General features: G+C 34.6%; 3 protein-coding genes across 8 annotated transcripts; 1 reads left to right on the top strand and 2 right to left on the bottom strand.

Annotated features, from left to right (window-relative positions):
* Nucleotides 1-8326: 8326 nt before the first annotated feature.
* On the bottom strand, nt 8327-13695 carry LOC18040335 (cell division control protein 48 homolog C). 3 transcript variants are annotated; one of them, XM_006431368.2, is made up of 11 exons: nt 13529-13695; nt 12467-13409; nt 11472-12088; nt 11198-11350; nt 10826-10942; nt 10603-10707; nt 9857-9922; nt 9667-9731; nt 9379-9580; nt 9033-9170; nt 8327-8946 (listed from the first exon to the last, which is right to left on the bottom strand). In XM_006431368.2, the coding sequence occupies exons 2-11, from the start codon at nt 13308-13310 to the stop codon at nt 8899-8901; spliced, it is 2355 nt and encodes a 784-aa protein (XP_006431431.1). In that variant the 5' UTR covers nt 13311-13409; nt 13529-13695; the 3' UTR covers nt 8327-8898. The 3 variants fall into 3 exon arrangements, with proteins under 3 accessions (XP_006431431.1, XP_024039858.1, XP_024039859.1); XM_024184090.1 differs by having other exon boundaries at nt 12467-13398; XM_024184091.1 differs by having other exon boundaries at nt 12467-13336.
* A 558-nt stretch (nt 13696-14253) lies between these two features.
* LOC18040306 (squamous cell carcinoma antigen recognized by T-cells 3) lies at nt 14254-22139 on the bottom strand. Of its 4 annotated transcripts, XM_006431367.2 has the most exons (16): nt 21817-22139; nt 21583-21716; nt 21095-21152; nt 20399-20614; nt 19940-20215; nt 19465-19599; nt 19273-19398; nt 18645-18689; nt 18417-18524; nt 17477-17619; nt 17016-17139; nt 16677-16751; nt 15905-16273; nt 15682-15774; nt 15096-15249; nt 14254-14654 (listed from the first exon to the last, which is right to left on the bottom strand). In XM_006431367.2, the coding sequence occupies exons 1-16, from the start codon at nt 22063-22065 to the stop codon at nt 14410-14412; spliced, it is 2550 nt and encodes an 849-aa protein (XP_006431430.1). In that variant the 5' UTR covers nt 22066-22139; the 3' UTR covers nt 14254-14409. The 4 variants fall into 4 exon arrangements, with proteins under 4 accessions (XP_006431430.1, XP_024039783.1, XP_024039784.1 ...); XM_024184015.1 differs by lacking the exon at nt 16677-16751; XM_024184016.1 differs by lacking the exon at nt 21583-21716 and having other exon boundaries at nt 21817-22087.
* Nucleotides 22138-24811, top strand: LOC18040287 (F-box protein SKIP5). Its single transcript, XM_024185141.1, has 3 exons — nt 22138-22198; nt 23766-23880; nt 24257-24811. Exons 1-3 carry the CDS (start codon nt 22138-22140, stop codon nt 24600-24602), a joined length of 522 nt encoding a protein of 173 aa, XP_024040909.1. The 3' UTR covers nt 24603-24811.
* Nucleotides 24812-24960: the final 149 nt, after the last annotated feature.

The following is a 24960-nucleotide window of genomic DNA, read 5'->3' as shown; positions in this document are numbered from 1 at the left end:
CTAAATATTTACAATTTCATAAGTAATTAAAACAATTATTTTCACCATGATCAAGATATTTCCTTAAAATCTTAAAAAAATAAAATTACAAATCTTAAAATAATTTTTTTTAAGTTTGTAATAAAATTACAAATCTTAATTATTTGATATAAAAATGTAATTTTTTAAAGTTTATAATAAAATTACAAATCTTAATTATTTGATATAAAAATATAATTTTTTTAAGTTTGTAATTTTAATTTTTTTAAGATTTTAAGGAAATTTTAACTGACGTAAACTTTTTTTTAAGTTTGTAATAAAATTACAAATCTTAATTATTTGATATAAAAATGTAATTTTTTAAAGTTTGTAATAAAATTACAAATCTTAATTATTTGATATAAAATATAATTTTTTTTAAATTTGTAATTTTATTTTTTTTAAGATTTTAAGGAAATTTTAACTGACGTAAACTATTATTGGGGGTAATATTGTCTTTTTAAAGTCAACAGTTAGTCAATAAAAATTTTAACTAACGGTAGGGGGTCTTTTACAAATAAAATAATTTTCACCATCTACTTGCAACAGCCTCAAAGCTCAGGGGAGGTTTTTAAAAATTACCCTGATTTCTTATTACAATATTTGGAGGCAGACTGATTTCTTGAAAATTGTGATCAAACAAATTACACCTATTTAATAAGGAACTTAAATACATGAACTGAGTCATAATAGATTTAATCTAAGCATGTCCGACAAACCTCTAACTATTTATTAATAATTAAAAAAAAAGAAACATATAACAATATATTATTTCGAGATACGTTACAAATGTCATCTATTTTCATCTTCTTTCTCATAAGGGAATTAATCTCTATATTATGGTTTCAATTTGAAGTAGAGAAGAGAGAGAAGAAGGATGTTGAGCTGTGCAGCAATGGTAAATTATGATTCTGGGAAAAAGGGTCCACAAGAATAAATAGTGTCGATGACATGACCTTGATCACAATTTTCAAGAATGTTCAGAGCCAAAATTTTGTCTTTCCTTTGGAGAGGAAACATGTATTTACCATCTATCCCAATCACTGCCAGCCCAATTTCTCTGTATATTTTGCTTTCCTTTAATTTGAGCGTCCTAAACCTTACAAAGCTAATTTAAAGTTTGAAAGTTAAGATGTAGTTTGGATAATTGAGATTGATATTGTCTTATCATCATTATTAGGTACCTACCAATCAAAGAAATGGCATACTGCGTATCCTAGGCTAAAGAAAAAAAATTATTGAAGAGATAATATTAGTCATATATCAATTATTGTTCGTTTGTGTGGTTTCCACTTGAGTAATGATCTTATACTATGGTCATTTGATTGGATTCAATTTGAAAATTAAATTCTAGTGTGTACACACATTAATTTCAACCTTTTTTCAGTACTATACTAGCATGTTTGATTTACAATTAAGGTTAATAGTAAAAGAAAAATACGTAAATTTATTTTTTGTAAATTTTTTTCTATATATGAAAAAGAAAATGTCAACAAGAATCATGTTCTGGCGTTTTGGGTTGCCAACGAAAAACCTGTTATATGCCCTAAACTTTTCACAAGAATATACCAATTATCATCTTCTGTTAATATGATTTGTCTAAGTTTTGGAGTGGTAACGTATTCGTTTTTTTTTTTTTTTAAAAAAAAACACATATCGTCATCAAGCCTAACATGTAGTTGATTGTGTCATTTTGTTTGAAAACCAAACAAACAAATAAGAAATCATGAAGAGATTTTTACCAACTACAGAGATATATTAACTTTTATGGTATATCAAAAGAAAGCATTAATTAATATATTATTTGGTCAACTAGCTAGAGTCCTCCAAAAAATAATTAACTTGACCCCTCACATAATACTTTTTAAGATATACCAACTTTCCTATGGTAATCCCATCACCACCTACATCTTCTTTTGCACATTTGCTTTGTTTTAGGAAACCAAATCTTCTTTTAAGATGCCAATCATTTCCGTTTAGCAAATGAAAATTTATGCCTATCATCATCTTGACAAGAAGTATAATTACTATTTTCTAGTCATCACCAATGAATTGTGCACAAGATAATTTGTTATTTTACTTACCCAAGTGACAAGTGAGGCTTTAATGTTTGTTTGACAACTGCTCTACATTGTGTGTTTCTTTTTCAAAGCAAATGAAAATCCAAACAGTGACCACCACCAATGAGGTATCATTCTTGGTAACTTCATACTCATTTTCCCACTTTTTCTCTTTATCTCTTTCTCTCTCTTTGCAGCACTAGAATTGATGAGATCATTTTTATTCTTATTTCAAAAGTTTAACAGCTAGCTAGTTATTCAAAAGCTTTCTGGTTCCTTAAGCTTGAAACTTGCAGAAGATAGCATATGAAGTCCGATCTTTCCTTCATTGCTAGGATTTTTCAAGCTTCCGTGCTATCATTCTTGCTAGCGAAATTTTCACTCATTCAGATGCCTTTTGGCACACAATCTCAAATTCTTCTATATTTATTTTTTTTTAGAAGCTCACAAGATTAACTCATATTAAAAAAGTTGGTTCACAAACACATGATTGTTATGTAATTCATTATATACTGAGTTTCATTTTTTTTCAGTTGATGTGGGATTATCTCCTTAACAGTTTCCATGTAATTAGTTTCTACTATTTACTGGTTACCATAAAAAAGCCCTCAAGTGCATATCTATATGTTTTGAAGTATAAATTGGAAGTTAGATAACTTTGTCTTGTGGTAAATTAATTGTGGTAGACAACAGTCTCTAATTCTAAATTCTCGTTTTAAAACATGCAATGTCAATATTGGAGGACAAACAACAACCATAAATATATAACATTATAGTTGGATGTAACAACTGATCAACAAAAGCCAATTCTTCTTAAAATCTATCTATTTCATTGAAAATAAAATATGTTATGCCAAATTCTTTCAACCCATTTTCAGGAAATTCTGTCCCCAAGCAAGGAACATAGCTATCTATATCATATTTAACGTATTTAAATATGATAGTTATTGATCATAGAGCAAATGTTTAGGAAAAGTAAAGCATACAGCTGAAAAGCCAAGCAAATATAAAACACAGCATATGGTATCATATGATGAAAGGAAATTTCAGTCATCAAGTATTTGTTAGTCTTATGTATAATTGATTGAGTTTGCTTGTTTTTTCAGTACTTTTTTTGCTTCCTGATTTCTAACCTGAAAACACCAATTCAAATCTTCAAGTTTCAGTTTCTTGGATTTCTTTTTATTCAGTGTACACATTAGTAATAGGTTGTGGGCTAATGATATTTTAAGAAATAGAAAAAAATGAACAAACTAATGCCTGCTAAAAACCATATGCATTTGTGAAACGCATGCAAAAGCCAATGCCCCACAGACTATAAAGTGTAAATCATCAAAAGTTTTTATTAATTAGTTGGTAGGTAAGATGAAAGCACTTTTAAGTGAGTGATTCCTACATTTTTTCTGTATATATATATATATATATTATAAGTTTGATGTATAACTGGAAGTATCCTAAGTTGGTCTTTAATAAATATTAATATTATTATTGGGATTTATTTATATTAATTTTTTTTTAATATTCGAGGGATGTCTATTAATTTTTTTATTAATATTTGAGGGATATTTAGTCTCTCACTAATACTGCCTCCTCTCAATTATTACAAATAATTAAGAAAATAAATTATCCTTATAATACTTTGTAGGAGTTCAAACTGCTGCTCTCGCAATAACCACAGTGGCTAACCCGTTTTGAGTTATATCTACGCTTAAACGAAAGATAAGACAGAGATGCCGATAAGGACACGAACCGGTGAGCTTATAATAATGACCAATGAGTTTGACCATTTTGCCAATCCCTCTTAGGCAAAATGAGTATTCTTAAAGACAATAACTTTATTGTAAATTTGGTGTCTAGACACAGCTTACCTTAGCAAGGTATGACAAAATTTGAGGATTGTACATTGGGTTGAGGGAATACGGTGTGTGCGCTTTCTGTCTTTGGGACCCTCCTCTCATGATAGATCGAATAATTTTTTCAATTCACTTGATTTATTTTAAGTTTTCGAAATAAAAAGCAAAGACAAGAGCTAGCCGTTGGGAACATTCCCACTACTTTAAATTTTTTGTCTGGCTTTTAAACCCAAAAGCCGAAGCCATTCACCAACCCAACAACATTCTCCAAGGCATAAGATTCAAAGCAAATTAACCCAAAAGAAAAAAGAAAAAAAGGAACTAATAAAGAAAGAGCGATTGCCTTTCCTTTTACACAATCCGTTAGTATCCAACTCTCTTCCCATGCGTCATTACTATATCTTCTCATGCATGATTGAGAATGTTAATTCTATGACTTTATTTTATTAGAAACATTTTAATTGTTTAATGAGTTTAAATCTTGTATTCGATTTAAAGATTTGACGTTTGAATTTGAACATATATAGCTTTCATAAACTTGTTATTGATTTTTTTTTCAATCTAAACACATCATCCACTTTGAAAAATACAAAACTTATGTTGCTAACTCACGTAATTTTCAAATCCCCTCATGCCTCATTATATTGAGAAACATTAGCTGTTGAGAGTATTTATTTTCGCTTTAAATCAAGTTCACTTAATTAGTTTTTCGCATGAACGGTTAGGATCACGAGATCCTTCCTTCCTTTTTTTTTTTTTACCCACGTATTTATTATAAAATATTAAATGAATACACTTTGAATGACTGAGATTACATCTCGTAGGTGAATAAAAAACAAGTTGATTTGCAATGCATATTCTTCACTGATTTTTCTTTCTTTCTTTTTTTTTCCTTCTTAAATAAAGTTCCAAAATGTAAAGATAAACAAGGAGATAAAGAGAGAGATAATAAAAGATCGGGCAATTCCTGGCCTTGGGGTTAGAAAATTGATAGAAAGGGGACCATGCAATACAGCTCGCGACCCAATAAACACCTGCAGAATAATTATGATAACTATCTTCTTCTTCAAAGATCCAATAGATAAAAAAGGATCAAAACATAGACAGAGTTCTTATGTATGGTGTGAAGTTAATAGCTAGCGAATATTAACTCTGCTTTATTATCTTCTTTTTTGGTTCTTGGAATTTTGTGTGCTTTGTAATCTCCATATATATAGATGTATGCTCTTTATTCTAAGTTGAAAGAGAGAGCCGGCTTATAAAGCATAGATCTTTAAAGAACAGTGAACATTTTTATCTCACCCTCTTTAAAAAATTGTAATTAGCTAGCATCTATCTATTGGTTTCTTCTTTGTCTAACTAATCTCGTATCACTTTAAGTTGGAACTATTGTGTATGGATTTGCCTATCATTCAAACTTCGAATAATACTACATTTTACAAGTTTTATTCGAAACTTTTCATCTTAATTAACGTCGATTTATATAATGCATCAAGTGGATAAGAAAAATCTATATCTTTTCTCTTTCAACTCTATTAATTTGAGCCAGCCTAAATCAATATATCTTAAGGTCTTCATGAGACTCTATGCTGAGGTAAGAGGTGTTCTATGCTGAAGTAAGAGGTGTCTCTCATATATATATATAAATGGAGAAATTTGTTCTCACAAGCACAAAAAATTAGCTAGTCAATCTATTTTCTATAGTTAAACAATTTTAGAAAAAGATAGGTTCAACCAGAAAACCACTTATTAGATTACCTTGTTTCTATCAGTTTTTTGTCAATTTTTTTTTTTTCAAATATCATTTCTTAGAAATGACTTAAACAGTTGACTACGTGAAAAATGGTGTCAGAAGGAGAAAGGAAAAGCATTACTTTGAAATAAACTTAAATTAATAGACGATAGAATCTAACAACAAGAATCTATATTTAATAATATGTATAATCAATAGCAAACGCAATACATGTGAGCTCATTAATTAATAATTAATAAGCTACAACTTTAAGATGTATACGCTTGCAGCAATTTTAATCTCTGCATAACATCAATTAACGATATAGAATTAAAAAAAAGGAATAGAACCAACAAAGTGTTGGCTTCACTGACAATGGAGTCCCCTTAAGTGGTTTAACTGAGTTTGCTCCCCAGTCCGAGTCGCAGAGAAGTTGTCTTTGTTGGGAGAATATGTGCCTCCCGTTTCGAGCGTAAACTTCTAATTTAGATCGCGGTACAGACTTAAAGGTGCCTCCTACAGTTGGGGCTCTCCCCAATATACCTCGTGGTTAAGATAAAAAAAAAATGATAGAAATTAAAGAGAGAGTAATTAAAGCCACTCAAAAGAAAGAGAATGTAGATGTGTGTGCATTGTGTGATGAACTTTACTGCACATGCAAACACATACTCACAAAAAACTTAATAATGCAAAACATGATCAATGATCAAGTCTCTGGCATTTGCGTGATCCCATAAATAAATAAAGAAAGAAAGAAAGAAAGAAACGCATGCTCAGGGACGCATGAACTGAGAGAACCGAAGCTTTTAATTTGTCTCTCTGTACAACATTCAACCTTTTACGTAATTTTTAATTGTTTTTCTTTTGGGGTCCACACTACCATTTTTTTACTTTCATTTATTCTTCCTTTCACTTTTACTTTGTTACAATTAATTTTCTTTTTATTTTTGGTGTTGGCACTTATTTCACTTGACATAAAAAAAAAAAAAACACTACATGTAATCTCTTCGTCAGGTTAGAGTATTTCTTTATTATTGATAGATAAAGATAGTGGTAGATAAAATTTAAATTGATTTTTTCATTTCCCTATTTTTTAAAAAATTTGAACTCAAGAATTGTTGGTAGATTGTATTTCATTTAGAATAAATTTCTAAATCCGTCAAAAAAATTTACTCTAGAATGTAACCTCACTCTCGTCAAGTCAATAGTAAATTTTATACTTTCTAAGATGGTGTAAAGTTATATTTCATGAAGAATAATTTCTCTCTCATTAAGATAAAACATTTGAGAATAAATTTCTCAAATGAGAGTAGATTTCACTTCCATCCCGAGTAGTTTCGTTTGCATTGTGAGTAAATTCTCAAACAATAAGTGGGATTAGATTTCTATCCCATCAAATCAAAGCGTAGACATCCGAAAATAAAAATTTCCCTTTGTCTTCTAAATATGTAATCGTAGGACTACAAAATTTCTCACTCAATAATTTATCCAGATTTCTCTGTAGAGGGGGGAAAAAAGGAAAAAAATAAATAAATAATTGAATGAATAAATTAAAGCACTTCAGCAACATGCAAGTTCCACCATGTGTGGGTAACTTGTGCAACTCGAAAAAGCACTTTTGTGAGCCAATCACAAAGCGTGTGGTAAGGTCTTTGTTGGGCCAATGCCATCAACTTGTTTCATTTTCTTTTCATCATTTATTATTATTATTATTATTATTAATTCGGTTGTGATAATTTTTCAGCAAAATTTACGTGCCTTGAAGTTAGTACTACATATCAAAAAAAAAAAAGAAAAAAAGAAGAAGAAGAAGTTAGTACTAATATTACAGTCCGTGCTCTGCTGAAAATACAAAAGAATCAAACAGAAACAAATTAAAGAATTGCGTGTAAGAAAACACATAAAAATGGAAATCAGTGAATTTTGCCTTTGCCGCTACCCTCCCTGGCATTGCAGAATACAGAAAGTCTTTTTTGCATATTTATGGATACCAGCTCTGATTTTCACTACTGTTTTATCACATGAACAGACAGCACTTCAGGAGTTACTGAATTACCCAACAACAAAAAATTGTGAAAAAATGACTCATCTAACTCCGTGCCTGCACTCTGCAGCCAGCAGCTTCCTTTCTGAATATTTTGTCTTCTGCATTTAAAATAAAAAGTTATCTCAATTTCAACTTTCAACAGTTATGAATCCTAACCACGGCTAGAGCCACTCTCCCTCACGAGTTGTTCGAGTCTCCCCAGACGTATTGTAGGGGTTTAATTTAAATTTTTTTTCTTGAAACTTCAAAGTTTGAGTGAAAACAATATTTTTAATTCTCATTAAAAAAAAAGTTATGTATGCTTGAGCAAGTGCATCAAAGTTGCAGCAAAATATTAATAACGCCATACTAAATTTTTTTGTACTCTGTAATGCTTGCTCCCTGAAAAATTAACAATGCACAAGTGGAAGTGTAGAGCGACATCAAAACCACCCACAGGCATGAGATAACAGAAACACGCACTAAGGGATGCGTCATGCTAGCTCGACATAAGATACACAAAACTGAATGGTGCTCTTGCGGTCCCTACATTATCCGGGAGGATTTAGCAACTGTTACCAAATGGGTATTATGGATTCTCCACTACACCAGAATCACTAGATAGATAAAGGTAAAAGAAAATATCAAACAGTCCAACCTCTCCAGGAATATTCATTATTCAATGCCTTCTTGAATCAAAGAGCAGCCGTGAGCTTAAAGAATTAGTGGTAAGGGTATACATCTATCTATATATTCGGGATAAGGGCCAATACGAGGCTGTGCTTTAGAACTATTGTAATCATGACTGTTGACAAGTAAACCCGAGAGCTAGCACAAGAAAAAGAATGCTGCTACGCACTATCGAACTGCATAAATATTCAATAAACACAAAGAAATAAATTTATCCTACCAAAGAAATAAGACCTAATCAACTGATTTAACGGAGGGATAGTGATACAGTTATCTGAGTAGGATGGACTGTTCTCCAACTGAAACAGTTACCATTTGCCATCCGTGACTACTAAAAATACATGAAATCCTAAATCCTACCATCACTAACAAAACTTTTTGCCCCACGATGAAGTAGAAATACAAGGGGAACACAGTGAAGCCACTCGCTCTTGATTCTCACATAAGCCATGTGATTCTTTAAATAATTTGGCAGTTAAGCACACTCAAAAGCCTTCAGGAAATAATTTATACTTCTTCTCATGCTGCTTTGAAGGTCTCTGACAGGGTCTTGTACCTCTGTATTTGCTGCTTTCCAGAAGCGAAAAACGAGTCAATTGAATTGGATGGGTCAGATATCAGTGCATTTCATATGTAAGTAAACTGAATCATACCAATTCTGAGACAGATGGTGAGATTTTACTTAGTGCTTGCTCAAAATGAGTTAACTTGATTGTAAATGGAGTCACATCCGAGGAGCTCTTGCTTGATATCAGTTTATCTTCCAAGGCAGCCATTGCAGCTTCATTCATCTGCCATTGGTTTGAAACATAAATGTTAAACAAGAGTGAGATAAATTTCTTAACAGTCAAAATGAGCATAGATGGTAAAAATATCATAATTACGAACAGGTGCATACAAATGTCCACAAGCTGAAGCAAAACAACCTTAAAATGTCATCATAACATTAAAGTCTATTCCATTAAACACAAGGAAACAGAGAGAAAAGCGCAGACAAACCATTGCAGCAAGATCAGCTCCACTTAAATTCTCACAAAACTTTGATTGTGCAATGGTGTGCAAATCAACACTGTCATCTATTGGCTTCTTCCTAGCAAGAGCTTCCAATATCAACCCGCGCTCATCTGGAGTGGGAAGAGGGACATAGAGGAGTTTACCAAACCTCCCAGGCCTTAAGACAGCACGATCCATCACATCAGGCCTGCCAACAGAAAGCCTCGGCTTGAAGGAAGACATAACAGAAACCTTGTCAAAACAAATTGAGAAAAGATGAATAATTTAATATACCTATTGGTTGCACCGATGACAAAGACACCCTTCCGCTTGTCTGCCCCGTCTAACTCTATGAGTAACTGCAATAAGATAAATACATTTCATATGTAGAGAAAAACACTAGCCCTTCTTTTTTTGGAGAAAAGGAAAACACTAGCTAGGAGAGAATGAATGTTTATAAATAGTCATTGCAGATCATGCTAACCTGGTTCAAAAGACGCTCAACAACCCAACCTCCTTCTTTTCCACGCTTTGTAGTCAGAGCATCCACCTGTAGATAATCAAAACAATATAAGACAATGAAAAATGATCACCGCAGGATAACACCTGGAAATACAACAAAGAGACAATGAGGACACTCTATTTTGTGATGTTTCTGGGGTATCTAGCAGGAGCTGTCTGCATTTGCAAAGGAATTTTGACCTTGTAGAGAACCAGAAAAGGAAAGAACTCCACAGACTTCCATCTAGTTACCTTTTTTTTCACCTTTTGGTTTTGAACAATATCCTACATCTCTCGTCCTGGTACTTTTCTACAACAATATAATACAGTATACTATACTACAATAAACTAGGCCGATATGGGTTAGGCTATTCTAACTAAAATTTTTTACTTAAAATTTTGACACGAATCTTAAGCCAGTGATTTCAAGAAATCCGATGGTGGGCGAATAACAATCATTAACTGCTACTTTGACTTTCCAAATCTACCATTGGATTGCTTAAAATCAATGGTTCAAGATCAAAAGTTTAAGTAAAAAATTTATGTTAGAATAGTGCCATCCAATGAATTTCATTGTATAGGAATTACAGAAACAATGATAAAGAGTATAAAATTCAAAAGTGTGTGAGAGACACGGGAATTACACAAGATTAACAAGTCCCCAGCTAAAGCCCATACGTCAAATTAGATAACTACAAATGTTAATTGGCTTCAGGGAGAACCACAAACCTCATCAAAGAAAAGTATGCATGGTGAACATGTTCTTGCACGACTGAATAATGTTCGAACTGCCAGCTCACTTTCTCCAACATATTTATTCAGGAGTTCAGGTCCCTACAGTGACAATGAATTTTTAACTCTCAAATATATTCGTGGATAAAATAAGATCCACGGCATCTAAAATCAGGTTTTAACTGAGAGAAAAAAAAAAAACAAGCAAAAAAGGATTAACCTTGATGTGAATGAAATTGGCTCCAGCTTCATTAGCAACAGCTTTGGCAATAAGCGTTTTACCACAGCCTGGTGGCCCATAAAGCAAAAATCCAGTCTCCAAATCTACTCCAAATTCCTAAAGAAATAAATGAATTCAGAACTCGTACAACTAAACCGATAATCTCTAATTGGATGTTTTCGCATACAGCTATCTAAAACTTTTACTAGTCTGCTATTCCTTCCTCAATTTTTCTTCCAGTCTTCTCAGGACTTGTCCTAGTCATACATTTTCCATCTCTTTGCACTTCTACAGAAATATGCCATCTTTTATATATATATATATATAAATTCAGATAAAGAATAAGAGAGATATAGCTATATCTATAGTTACCTCATATTCCTCTGGGAATTTTATACGCCTAACTATATAGCGGTCAAATTCGTGCCTTAGGTAATCAAGCCCACCAACATCTTCCCATTTAACATTAGGAATGGCCGAGAATCCTTCTCTTCTTGATGAGGGTTGAACCATTTTGGTGGCTTCCTGCAGCGGATAAAAATAAACGGCATTTGGCTCAGTCACAGTAAGCTAAATATCATGCACAATTTCGCAGTCATAATATTGTCTTTTAGAGGGATTACTCAAAATTTTAACTATAGGTTACCTCAAAATCAGTCATAGTGATTGTCAGCCTTTCCATTTCTTCAGGCAACCATGGCTGCCTCCACCAGTCATCACTATGTTGTTCTGCTATAGAATTTCCGGAAAGCTCAGACTTTCTTTGGTCTATGATTCTCTTCATGGCAAGGTTTCCAGCCTTGTTAGCAAGTGCTGCCAAATCAGCTCCAACAAACCCTGGAGTAGACCTGGCTATTTTCACAAGATCAAAAGAGCCTTCTACCCTTAGATTACGAGTAAGCACAGAGAGAATCTGTACCCTGGCATTCTCATCCGGAACACCTAGAACAATTTCACGATCAAATCGTCCAGGCCTTCTAAGTGCAGGATCAACAGCATCCGGTCTATTAGTGGCTCCAATTACAAGAACATAGCCAGGTTTTGAATCAGAGGCATCTGACTTAGATTTTTGATCACCTGGTTGTACAAGTCTATGAGATTCATCCATACAAGTCATTAATTGAGTAACAATCCGTCTCTCCATCTCCCTCTGCAGATTTTCTCTCTTTGAAGCAATCGCATCAATTTCGTCAATAAATACAATTGATGGTGCAGTCCTGTATGCCTTTGAAAAAAGATCTCGGATATTTTCTTCCGATGCGCCTGACAGCATATTATCAAGAAATCATCGACAGACATTATCTGATAGCACACAACATAAACATTACGATTCTCAAAATACCCCAAGCCATAGGGTAAAGCCCATAGCAGAAGGAGATAAATTAAATGATGAAAGGTTTGTTCAAGCCAAATTCAGGAGTAAAATTTAATTTGATATCCAATTCTTTAAACTGAACGCAATATCCTAATTTACACAACTATACATAAGGACAATAATTTTTCCCATTTTCTTTTCCTTTTGAGAGGTATGGTTAAGCTCATTTCCCAAAACACTATTTAGTATTAACAGATTTTGAACGCATTCCCAATCACAATTGAAAAAGCAAGCAAACTACAAGCATAAGAAAAGCAAATCCATACCAGAGACACCCGAGACAACTTCAGTGGCAGAAATTTTATAGAAAGGAACACCAGTCTCATTAGCAATGGCATGAGCCAACTTGGTCTTTCCACAACCTGGTGGCCCGTACAACAAAATCCCAGCCATTGGTCGAACTCCCAGCCACTGTGGCAACTGAGGATGATACAAAGGCACAATCACCTCCATCTTCAACTCCTCCAACACACTCTCCATCCCTCCCAAGTCCTGAAATCTTGGCCCCTCCTTCCCCTTCAACTCTTCAGCCCCCAAACCCATTCCTCCTTTCACTGATTCTTCTTTCTTCACCTCAACCTCCCTACTTTCCGCATTGACCAAATCAATCTTCCTCGGCGTAACCTCAAACTCAATATTTTTTTCTTCGCTTTTCCGTCTCGTGATTTTTGATTCCGAGTATGAATCCCGTAACATTGATTTCATCAAATCAAACTCTGGCTCCACCTTTTCCCCATACACCGCATCTTCCGACGTCGACACTCCATCTTCTTCTTCTGATGAAGAAGATGTAGAAGACGACGTGGATGGAAGGTCGTGATCAGTCTGCCTCCTTCTCTTAACATGTTCATCCTCCAAATGCATCAGTCTCTCCTCGGCCTCATGGACTCTCTTTGGATTCTTGCTCGTCCTTTTTCCAACCGAGTCTAGGGTTTGTTGCACAAGTCTAGCGAAAGGCTGCTGCTTGGTTCGTCTATAGTCAGGATAATTCGACCGGAGATAATCAACGAGGTCTTCCACCGTTGAGTACTTATTCTCACATGATTCAATACGACGCCGTAGAATCCCCGAGGGGAACCTGGCTCCGCCTCCTCCTGTTCTTCTCCCCATGTATCTCCGTAATAACCTCCTCTAAACTAATTCAATCTTTATACTAATTCTTCTGTTGTAAACTTCAAAAGGTCGGGAATTTTTCTCTCTTCGGTTAACCTAAACAATTGTTATTATTTTCGTTGTTTAATAATACTAAATTAGCACTAAAATAAGACAAATGATATAAATTTTTAACATCAACAAATTATCAAAGTATAGAATTTTTAAAAACTAACTCAATATAACGCTTCCGGAGAAGTGAAGGCCACGGAGCGGAGCGAATTACCAGCGGCGACGTAAAATCACATGCTGCGGCGGAGCAGACGCGAGGGAGAGGACCGTGGCGGCTGCTACAGGGACTGGGGGAGAGGAGAGGGAATGCATTTTGGGTGGGTTTATGGGATTTCGCTTTTCTCCTACCCAAAAAAAAAAAAAAACTATATATCTTCGTTCCTTGCGGTCGTGACTATTGCATTATCATGCAACCTCCCATATTTGGATGCCACGTGCCACTAATTATTTCATTATTGTAAAGAAAACAATTTTCTTTTCTTTTCTTTTTTTCCACCCCTCACTCGGCCAATACTCCCACTTCGAGTCGCAAAGACGGAACTACACTGTATATAATTACAGGTATTAATATTATCATACGCGTATTCGAGATGGATATTGCACTTATAAGTAAATTTTTGTGTTATCATAACCCATTCAAAACAACTACATTTTTTTTGTTCAGTTGTTAAATCATTGTGAAGGATAGATAAAAACACTTAAAATAAGGTGTTTTATTTGCCTCCCCTCCCCCCAAAAAAAATTATATACACGTACTGAAAAAAAGAGTTGTGGAAGTATTAAAAAGCTTAAATAAGGTTACTTTATCTTATTTTCTTTTACTTCACAAATTTATGACTAAATTCGCTAATGTAGATGAAAAAAAGAAAAAAGAAAAAAAAAAGTGAGGTCACCGAAAGCCGAAATCACCCTCCAATAAAGTCCAACTTCATCCCCCATAAGTATGTTTAAAACATTCCAAGGCAGTTACAAAAAAGAGTTGACATCACTGTAGTATCACCAACACAGAAACGACTAATGACTGATCCCAAGAACAAAAAGAGGCTCAGTCCTTCTTAATAAACATTTTTCTGAACTCATCATTGGATTTGGGCTTCAAATCTTCCCCTTCCTCGGTTTTTGGTTTAATTGCAGGAAAACCAAGTGGCCTGACGTTTCTTGGCACTGCAAATGTGTTCTTTCCCTTGAGCTGCACGCTGTCACCACGGCCTCTAGACTGTTTGGAAGTCTCGATGGATGATTCTTTGGATGCCGATGTCCCAGCATTTCCAGTCTGCTGGTGAGATTGTGCTGCAAGTTACACTCAAGTACTTAGAAAATGAAAATTGCACAGCCCCAAAGCAAGAACAAGAAGGAGATGAAAGCAACAATTATTCCATGTTATATGATCTAGTTGCAATCCAAAGCACCGAGGGATTACAGAGTTATCACCCCAAAAAAAAAAAACTACAGATCTTCTGAGTTGTTCTAGAAAAGCAATTCCTCCCAAATCAGCTACTACTATTTTGGTCATCCACAAAATTAGACGTTTTCAACTTCTGGTTAATGTATGCATGCACAGCCGATACACACATTTGCTGTTTGCATGTAAAATGCTATGGCAAACAAGAATGGAGGGAAGGCATCCACAGGCTAGAACTAACATGTGCCCCAGAAATCAAGCGGATGCACACATACTTAGAGATGGAAAAGACAGCAACAACAATTTTAAACACTATTCATTTAGCGTACCATGTTCTGTTGGGGCCCTCTCACCACTAGAATCCTTTCTTTGCTTTGGATTTGACCGTGCAATGCTTAGCTTCTTCCCAAGGAACATCTGCTTGTTCTTGGCTACAGCTGCAGCAAGGTGTTCATCATCGATAAAGTCCACATATGCCAGCCCCTGAACAAGGACATCAGAGGGTATAAATATCTGATTGCAGCACCTTCAGAATTAAAATTCAAAGTTGAGGGTAAGCTATGATATGGTGAATCTTATGTTCAAACCTTATGAACAAAGAACAACATACAACATTTTGTGAACCATCTATACATGTTGAAATTCCATCCAAAGTAAATCAAATTGCACCATGAACCACCTATGCATTCCTGCTATACCGTGATTCCCAGAAATCTTGCCCATGCAGCAATTCACAATGTGCACATTATGCTATTAAAGTTTGTAGTCAGGAGTTCAATATGGATCTCGAGGACATGACTGATGTGTACTTGGAAGCTCAAACAGCTTGCTTCCTATTTCTTACTTCAAGCACATAAAACAAATAAAAGAAAGAGACAAATATTGGAATTGATGGAATCAAAGAAAGAAAGAGACCCTTGATTTTCCAGTGAACTTGTCATGCAGAATTCGAATAGAGGAAACCCCACCAACGTCACTGAAGAATCGTCGCAAATCTTCATAAGTGGCCTGCAAACATTGTAACCATCACAGTTATGTCTGGGACCTGCTTATCCAGCAGCGAACAAACAGGTAAAATAAAATCTTTCCAAATCTATGAACACTGAACAGGGAAGCAAGGGAGAGTTTGTCTACTTGCCTTAAGGTTAATATTTGATAAAAATGCAGTGCACTCATCTGTGAATCCTTTGGTTCTTCCAGGGACAGCATCTTTGATCGGCTGTTTCTTCGGCTGCTCCTCAACCGTCTGTTTGGTTTCTCTCCCTTCATTTTCTTCAGCTAAGTTCTGCACCTGTCGCTTTTCCTTGTCATGCACTTTCTTGGGTTTCTGGGGTGCATGTTTCTGCCGCTTAGCAGGAGACTGTTCATAACTTATGTTCGAGTCTGATTTTCTCTTTTCACGACCAGTTTTTTTAACAGAATGCTCTTTCTGATCAGCTGATTCAGGAAGAGATTTGGATTCTTGTTGTGACCTGAATAGCCGCAGTTCTTCTAGACGAGGTGTAACCTAAGAAAGATGGCAGAATATTTAAAATAGCAAGCTAAACCAAGATGAGTGCACATGCATATACACACAAATTACTAGACATCATTCGAAGACTACAGCTGATTGGGCAAATTTCACTCAAAAAGGTGATTACTTCTAATCATTATTCAACAAGCATAATATATTCTCACTTCAATTCCAGTAGGCTTCAATGAGAAAGACACTTGCAATGTAAAAACTAACAACAACAATGTGGATAACATGTAATTATTGATATCATTGTATTAAGAAATGCAATATTTATATTTCTACATATCCGAGCTCCTAAAAGCAATTGAAACGCATCAAAAACATCAGTCAAACAAATAATAGGTGAAAACTTGGAATTTAAATATAGAAGTGGAACTGCAGCAAGAGCGCATACCTTCTGCACAGAATGGTCAAAATCTTCAAGTGTACCATATTCCCGTTCAAATCTCAGCCAAGCATGGCATATGTCCTGAATGATTCTGTTTTTTAGGAAAGGAATATATCAACTAATCCAAAATGCAGCAAAGAGCAGTTTAACTAAATATGCATTGGAACCAGACATGAAAGAACATTAACAGATACACATATCTAAAATAACATCTAATTATCATAAATTCAGATGCAAGATTCGGGTGTTTACAAATAAAACCAATTAAACAAACAAGATGGAAACAGCGAGGTACATTGTTAAGCAGTTAATATTAATTAAAGAAGATAGACGAAAGAAATTTACCTCCGAACCTGTCCCTGTAAATCTTTTACTGTAGCATCTCTTGTAGATGGATCTAGCTTCATTAATATGATCCAATTCAATTTCCATAGATATATAACTTTGCCAGGCTTCCAACATTGCACCACTGCATTAATAGAAGCATGGGTTATCCAAAAATATATATAGATATAAAGAAGAGTGATGATACAGCCACAAACTCTTGTATAAACTCATCTTGTACAAATTGATGTGGCATTAATTCATTGGTTGAATGAAAATACAAAATAATAAAAGTAAATCATGTGGGCCAAGAGATATTTAATTTAACTAATTTAATCATGCCATATCAGTTTGTACAAGATAAATTTGTACAACTTTTCAAAAAAAAAAAAGATAAATTTGTACAAGAGTTTGTGGCTATATTATTACTTTATAAAGAAATTTTGCTATGTATGCACCGGCAAAAATTAAAATTGGTGAACCTGATCTTAAGTAGCCTCTCCCAAACACCACGAGCTGAAACCATATCTTTTCCCATACTTTGTTCAAGATGCGCCCAATAAGCATACAAACGAAGCAAACCATCGGTATTCTTCATCTGTTCTGATAAGTAATCTGATGCACGCTGAAAGGAAGAAAAGACACTGGTGTTTATGGACATTTACAACCTCCAAATCCCAGAAAGCTAACAAATTTAAGTGGTATCATAAAGACAGATAGGTTATTTGTTTATGAGCACAAACTTTGAAGACAGCTATACATCCCGAACTGAGGTTTAGACTATCAATAGTTCAATATCATGTGAAGACTTAAATCCACAAATTCTTGAAGACATCTTCTCTAAGTCAGAAAGCATCCCATAGGAATTTTGACTTTTTTGTCCTACCAATGATGATGGTAGCACCAGTCAGCTCTATCTATGGCCAGAAAAGTCCTCAAAGATAAACATGATCCAAGAAATAAAAGCAATGGATTGAAATCTAGCATCCAGGACAAGCTATCTAGAAGTACCAATGCTTCAGTGCAGTGCTTTCTACTTGATATGTAACAAACTTTTGACAAGGAAACTTAAAACTTCACTTAAAAGCACTAATGACGGGATACCACAACATTGGGCACAGATATAGCTGCTGGAAACCATTCAACAGAAACACAGAATTCCAATGGTACCTATGCCAGCCACAATGTTATACCTGATGCTGGCATAAGACCAATATGCCACAATTGCGGGCCAAAGTACTTGATAGCCATACATAAAACAACATTTTTCTTGAATCTTAGAAGTATCATCTAGCAACTAGCTCCATCCAGTAATCCACAATTGAACATTTTTTGGGTATGATTTGGAAAGCTTCAATTTCTTGATATTAAGGAGTATAACCAATTTTAATATTGAATAGCAAACGGTATAAGTTTACAAACCTGAAAGGTTTCCCTTATCAATGAATAATCCAAGACACCCTCAACTTCACCAGAGAATAAAATTCTCCGCCTCAAACCATCTATTCGAGTAAGGAATAGATCTAGGTACTGAAATAAAAAAGAACCAGTTAACAAAAAAATACATGATGAATCAGAAGTAGAAATATACCAAATCATACAACTCAAGAAATCAAGGTATGTACAGTAGACATAAATTTATATCTTTACCTCCTCAAAGGTTGAAAAAGCACATAGTAGTGACTTCTCAAAGACCTGAAATGAGTAACGGAAATTTGATGAAATAATGGGTGAATCCCATATGTATGTAATAGGGGCAGAATGAAATTAAGATTTGAGTTTATGCAACTTATTGCTATTAATATAATTAGAAAAATCTTGTATAAATTTAAAAAATACAAAGACGTTTGTAAAGAAAATAAGTACAGGATGTTTAAACAACCCAGTTATTAAAATGCTATGAAAGTATAAAAGGAGCAGGAGCACCAAGAAAACACTTTTTTTAAAGTATTCCAACAACCACCACGGTATTTAATATGCATTAATTTGCTTGCACAGGTGTATTTGCCCACTAAATCTCTCTGATTCATGTTTGCTTCTGTACAGGTGTAAATGCTAAAGCAAAAATTAGTCTTCAAGGGAAATATAGTGCAATTTCAGGGGAGAGGAAGAACAAAAAAACACTAGGGAATGCTTCTCCTCAGTTACTCCCACAATCAAGTGCTTGCCAAGAAATTTGCCGATGAAGCTGATTATTTCTTGAACTTCAAACAATCAAAATTAATTACATTCAGAAAAATAGATTAAGCTCAGAATGAAGGGTAACAATTAAACCTACAGTGGATATCTCCTCCTCAGAAGCACGGCTACGTTCCAGAGAAAGCAAAGATCGTACCCAAAGTTCTCCAACCCAGGGACAATTTTTTGTAGCCCTGGAATAAACATCTCTCACAACATTACCTACCTGAAGAGGAGAGTGGATTAGTATAAAGCCAACAGAAGAATTAAAATAGAAAATAGAAGGATAAACCTTTAATGTTTTGTCAAGATATTGAGTATAATCAAGCCAGAGATCACTTGATACAGGAAAGTCGGTAATTGCACGTTCATAAAGAAGTTGAACTCGACCAGGATCTCCAGAAGATTGCTCATACTTCAAGTATATCTACAACCATAACAGATTAATCTAATAATATTAGACTTGAAAGCACAAAATAGAAAAAGGAGAAGGAAAATAATGACACTGCATCCCCCCCCCCCCCGGGGCCAAGAGTTAAAAGAGCAGATATTAATTATTTACTACTTATTATTATTACTATTATTTGCTAAGAAACAACAGATGATATTTAAAGTGCAGATATTATTTGTAAGCTACACAAAACCAAAATACTAACGCCATAAGAAGAAATCCACCAAAAAAAAAAAAGTTGAAATTAATAAAATTTTTACAGCTAGATTTTACTTATTATAAAAAGCTATCAAATGATGATAGTAAATTCATCTACCATGTATTGCTGAAATTTCTCTGAGTCAGATAAATCCTGCCTGGAAATCTGCTCTTCAAGATGAGCTCGTGCATTACACATCTCCAATGCCTTTTGGTATGCTAAGGCAACATTAGAAGAAATTCCGTCTAGATTACTAGATTCAACATCAAGAACAGCCCCCTGTTCGACCTCCCAAGACTTATAGGCAAGAAGAGTTGCACTTGAGTTAGCAAGGGGAACAGACAACTGGCGATGAAATATACTTCGAATCCGCTGAACCTGTTTTTCCTTTTCCTGCAAAACAAGCAGCAAGGGTCTTGGAATGCTTCTCATGTGCTAGGGTTGCACAACCCCCCCCCCCCCCCCTTCCCCCAAAAAAAAAAGTCCCTTCCCTTTTTCTTTCTTTAGATGGTAATAAACTCGTTATTTAACCCCCCCCCCCCAAAGAAAAAAGTAAAATAAATTGAAATATCTCACCTTCAAGTTAGTCTCATCAATCCTACAAAATATATCTAGCTCAAATTCTCTGTACAATTCCCATATTTTACTGCCTTCTGAAACATGCAGACCAGCAGCAGTAACAGCCCGCTCAAATAGATTCCTTGCCTTTGAAATGCCATCAGGTAAAAATTCGCGTATAGATGGATCATATTCTTGCACAAATTTCAAATAATCACACCAAAGAGGGACAGACTGCATCAGAAAAAAGTGTTTTCAGCTGCCTTCACTTTCAATGAACTGCTATGATGAAAATCTCCAGATATGAAATTAACAACTTCTTCTGTGATTCTTATTGCCATCATCAAGGACTTTATTTACCACAAAGGAGACGGAAACAGACGATATAACAATTGAACTTTCATATAAATGAAAATGCTGCTCTTCAGCCACTGTAAAATTATTTTTTTGGTTGAAAATGATACAGATACTAAAATTTATGTATGTACCAAGAAGATTCCCCCAAACCCCCCCCCCCCCCAATCTTTTGTGCATCATGAACTGTTAGCACCTCTTGGTAATAAAATAAAAACAAAGTGAATCAAGATTACAACTAGTATGCTTTACTACAATGCTTCAATTTCATAAAATCTTTCTCAAAAAATAAAAAATAAAAAGAATCATAAATTCATGCATAGTGTTAATTCAAATTCTGTAAGCATAAAGGGAACAAACCAGATAATCAGAAACTCCTCTTTCGTAAATCTTCTCAACTCCCAAAAGAGCCTCAGGTCTACAGATTAAAGCCAAGTATCAGCAAGAAACGGATTGTGTAATTATCAATATATACATTAAGCTTTAGGTCACAGCTATGTAAAACCAGAAAAAAGTATGAAATCTTAACAATTAGCTGAGGCCAACAGAAAAAACATCAGACATTGTAATTAATTATCTTCCTCAACTAACTCCGCGATCAAATGTCTAATTCTGTAAACATATAAGCTATTTCTTCTTCCCATCAATTAAACCCCAAAGAATAGAACTCCCACCATAAGTATCCCCTTCTTCAAATTGGTTCTTTTTTTTTCTTTCTTTAATACCTTTTAAGCAGGTTTTGTTCCTTTTTACATTAGCAAATAACTAGCATAAACATCCATATCTCTAAGCGAAAAAAAATTTGTTCACGAAATCAAAAACCACTGCAAAAAGGAAATGACAGATACCCAGTTGAAATAGAGGTTTCATCTCTCGCCCATTCTCGCCACATAGCAGGAGTCAATGGAAAAATCTCATTCATGGCTTCCCTAGCTTGTCTCAACTTCTCTATCTCACCCATTTTTCTCAAAACCTTTATATACTGAAAAAATAAAAATAAAAACCATTTTTATCGCAACCCAAGAAGAACAAGCAAACGGGTATCCACAAAATCACTCAATAAATATGTGTATTGAAGTTACTTGAACATGGGTGTCGTAATTGGAGGGTTCGTTGGATAGTTGATACTGTAGGGTTTGAAGCTCCATGCTCTGTTTTGCTTCGTCTTCTGATTCAGAGTCCGAGTCCGAGTCTGAGTCAGAGGCATCGCTCGAGTCCGAAGAGTTGTCTTTTGTTGTTGGTTTAGGGTTGTTCTCAACGTCGGGAATAACCGTGTCTCCATCTTCTTCTTCTTCTGGGATTGTTGCTAGGGTTTCTTCTTTAGGTTCCATCTTCTTTGTTTCTCTCTTTCAGTGACTGATGGTTTTTTTAATTTTATGCAATTTTCTTTTGTTAACGAGAAAATGATAAATGTCGACTCTGGGGTGGAAAAATTGGGAAAAGGACAAAAACACACGCGTTTAGGTAAAGAAAAAAAAATTATTTAATGTTTAAAAAAAATATTTACATTCTAATTTAATAATAAAAATAATATTTTTTAATAAAAATTATCATTATACTCTTATAGTATATAAAAAAATTATTAATTATCTAATTTATTTATATATTATTAATAAAATTATAAATATATCCTCGTTACCCATATTTGTGTGCGAATACAAATTACTGTGCCTGACTTAATTTGGTCGTTATTCAATCGTTCCTTGTTCTCAATAATACACCCATGTGAACAATTAAAGGATTATTCCCATTCCGCGATGTAATTTACACTATAGAAACTTGGTTAGGAAAGTCTCTTGGACTGTTAATATCATGAAAATTTAAAAAGGCAAAAAGAAAAAAGAGGGGCACACTATTTGTCCTTTTACTGTACATATTTCATTACAGTCATTTAGTCCAACAGAATTCTTATTCTTTAATTCATATTCTACATAATGAGCTGCAAGATATGTTTGATACAGACTTATTGTTAAAATTAATTTAAAAATGAATTGTATAAGTTATTAATGGAAGGTTATTCTTCTGAAGTTGATTCAAAGTTGACCTGAGGCGTTGCCCCCAACTAATGAATTTGGATTAACTCTGACTTGTGGTAGAACTGTGTGAGGTGATGGGTAAAATTTCTTCACCTCTTGGGGCTATTGTTGACATTAATTGTTATTATATTTGCTTGAATTTTATTATCTTTGTAGGTTGACTGTTTCTTCTCCCAAAATGAAAAAAAGAGTGAATGGCATGCTCATATAGAAAGTAAATAAAACCACTTGAGCTAAGCCCAAGTGGCTAGAGCCACTCCCTCACAAATGTGAGGGAAGGGGTTTGAGCCTCCGTATGCGCATTATAGGGGTTTAATTTATATTTCTTTCCTTAGAGTCCCAGAGCTCGAGTGAATGCAGTCTTTCTCCTAGGAGGGGAGTTTGACGTCCCTCGAATATTTGAGAGGGTTACAAAAAAAATCTGAGCAATGTCATATCAACATTAATATCAATAGGTCTCAGTATATATATAGGATTGTACATATCAGTTATACTCTCATGTAATATGAGTTGTAATTTGAGCAATAGTCTCATGTCATAAAAAAAAAAAAAAGAGAAAGTAAATAAAAATTATCTATACTAGAGACACAGATTAATGCAGATACCTAAACCATAAATCCCAAAATTTAAACCCTATTCTCATATAGGGCTCATAATGTCTAATTAAGTTTTGCAGTCATACGAGGACTGGTGAATTTGAAATTCATAGTTTGGTTAACCTTAGGGAACTTTATTGCACAAGTCAACATCAGATTAATCCCATTATCATGCGGGTTCAAGGAATCAATCCAATATGAGAAACGATATGATTGAGTAAACCAGCTTCGTCTGAGTGACAAATCTGCCTTCAGCGCAACTCATGAAAGCTGGCTATTGTCACTTATTTCCTTGGTTTCCTTTTTGTATTATGATCGCAAAGTAATTGCCTACTGAAGATAAAAACATGGCTTCTCACTTTCTATTCTTGGTTGGAAAGCAGAAGAGAGAGAAATAAGATCTCTGTCATCTAAATGTTTTCCACTTTTTCCTTTTCTCTGAACTTACTTTTCAGGTCGGTGGAGGTGAGCTTCCTGATGAAACAACCCTCATCTGTTCTCGAGATTCGGACAGGTTTGTAAATTTTCTGGTTTTTATTTCAGATTAAGTTATACTGTTTTGTGGAGATTAATTACAATTACATGAGGACCCTTTCATATTGTTGGATTTTACAGAAGATACCTTTAATAGGAGTGACACTTTAATTCAACAGACTTTATGCATGGTTCACAGGTAGATATAATAAATCATCACATAAGATGAATAATTGTGATGTGCTGGTTGCTCTTTTTCAAGATCTTGTTATATATTTTAAGGTTGAGCTGTTTTATACCAAGCCTCTTCCTTTAGATTTAGTTATCCAAAAATATGAAGTAGGATCCTCGAAAATGACCGGCATAATATCTCAAGCAACAAAATTTGCTATGCAATATTTGTTTTGTTTGGGCAGTGCCTTGGAGTTTCTATCCACATGCAAGCTGGCGAATTTAACAGTGAAAGCAGAGCTTGGCTGCTGCTTTCTCCATCGGAGTGGAAGGTTAACTATAGATGGGTGTGTACTTCAGTGTGAGACGAATCCACTGGACTTCCTCTCATGCCCAATCGTGAGTACAGCTCGTAGCTGTATTACATCTACTCCAATGAAGAGTAATGGTGATAGTGTTACTGTTTTGCATACTCGAATTGAAGGAGGTGCCAAGGCTGTTTTGACTAGTGGAGATCTTGTGCTGCAGCTAGTTCGAGTTATATATGCCAGGACTTATCTGTATTTCTGGTTCGATGTAGACCATCAATGAAAACTGTATTCTCATTTTTATGTAACATTTTCCACTGTTTGCAAAGTTACTGCTGATTTCTCATTATCTAAGTTGCATTATGTGCGCCTTAATTTTAATATCCGAAGTTTTATGTAACCTCTTGTAATGCGAGTCAAGAGACTAGTCTCGTAGCTCTTGTTACTCCCTTTTTAACACTCGACCCTTCTCAAATGGCTTAAAGGGTTCGGCCTATTATGTCAGGGGGATTAATGTATAATAATGCATTTCAAATCCTTGGTTTATGTTCCAAAACGTAACATGTAATGATATATTGAGCCCGACAGAAACGTTATGTCACTCTCATGATGCCGTTTGGACGCCCTGTTTCTTTCTTGGA

This window comes from Citrus clementina, unplaced genomic scaffold (genome assembly GCF_000493195.1).
Source record: "Citrus clementina cultivar Clemenules unplaced genomic scaffold, Citrus_clementina_v1.0 scaffold_5, whole genome shotgun sequence".
Lineage (NCBI taxonomy): Eukaryota > Viridiplantae > Streptophyta > Magnoliopsida > Sapindales > Rutaceae > Citrus > Citrus x clementina.
Note: the sequence above shows the minus strand (reverse complement) of the source record. Positions and strands in the feature narration are given on the sequence as shown.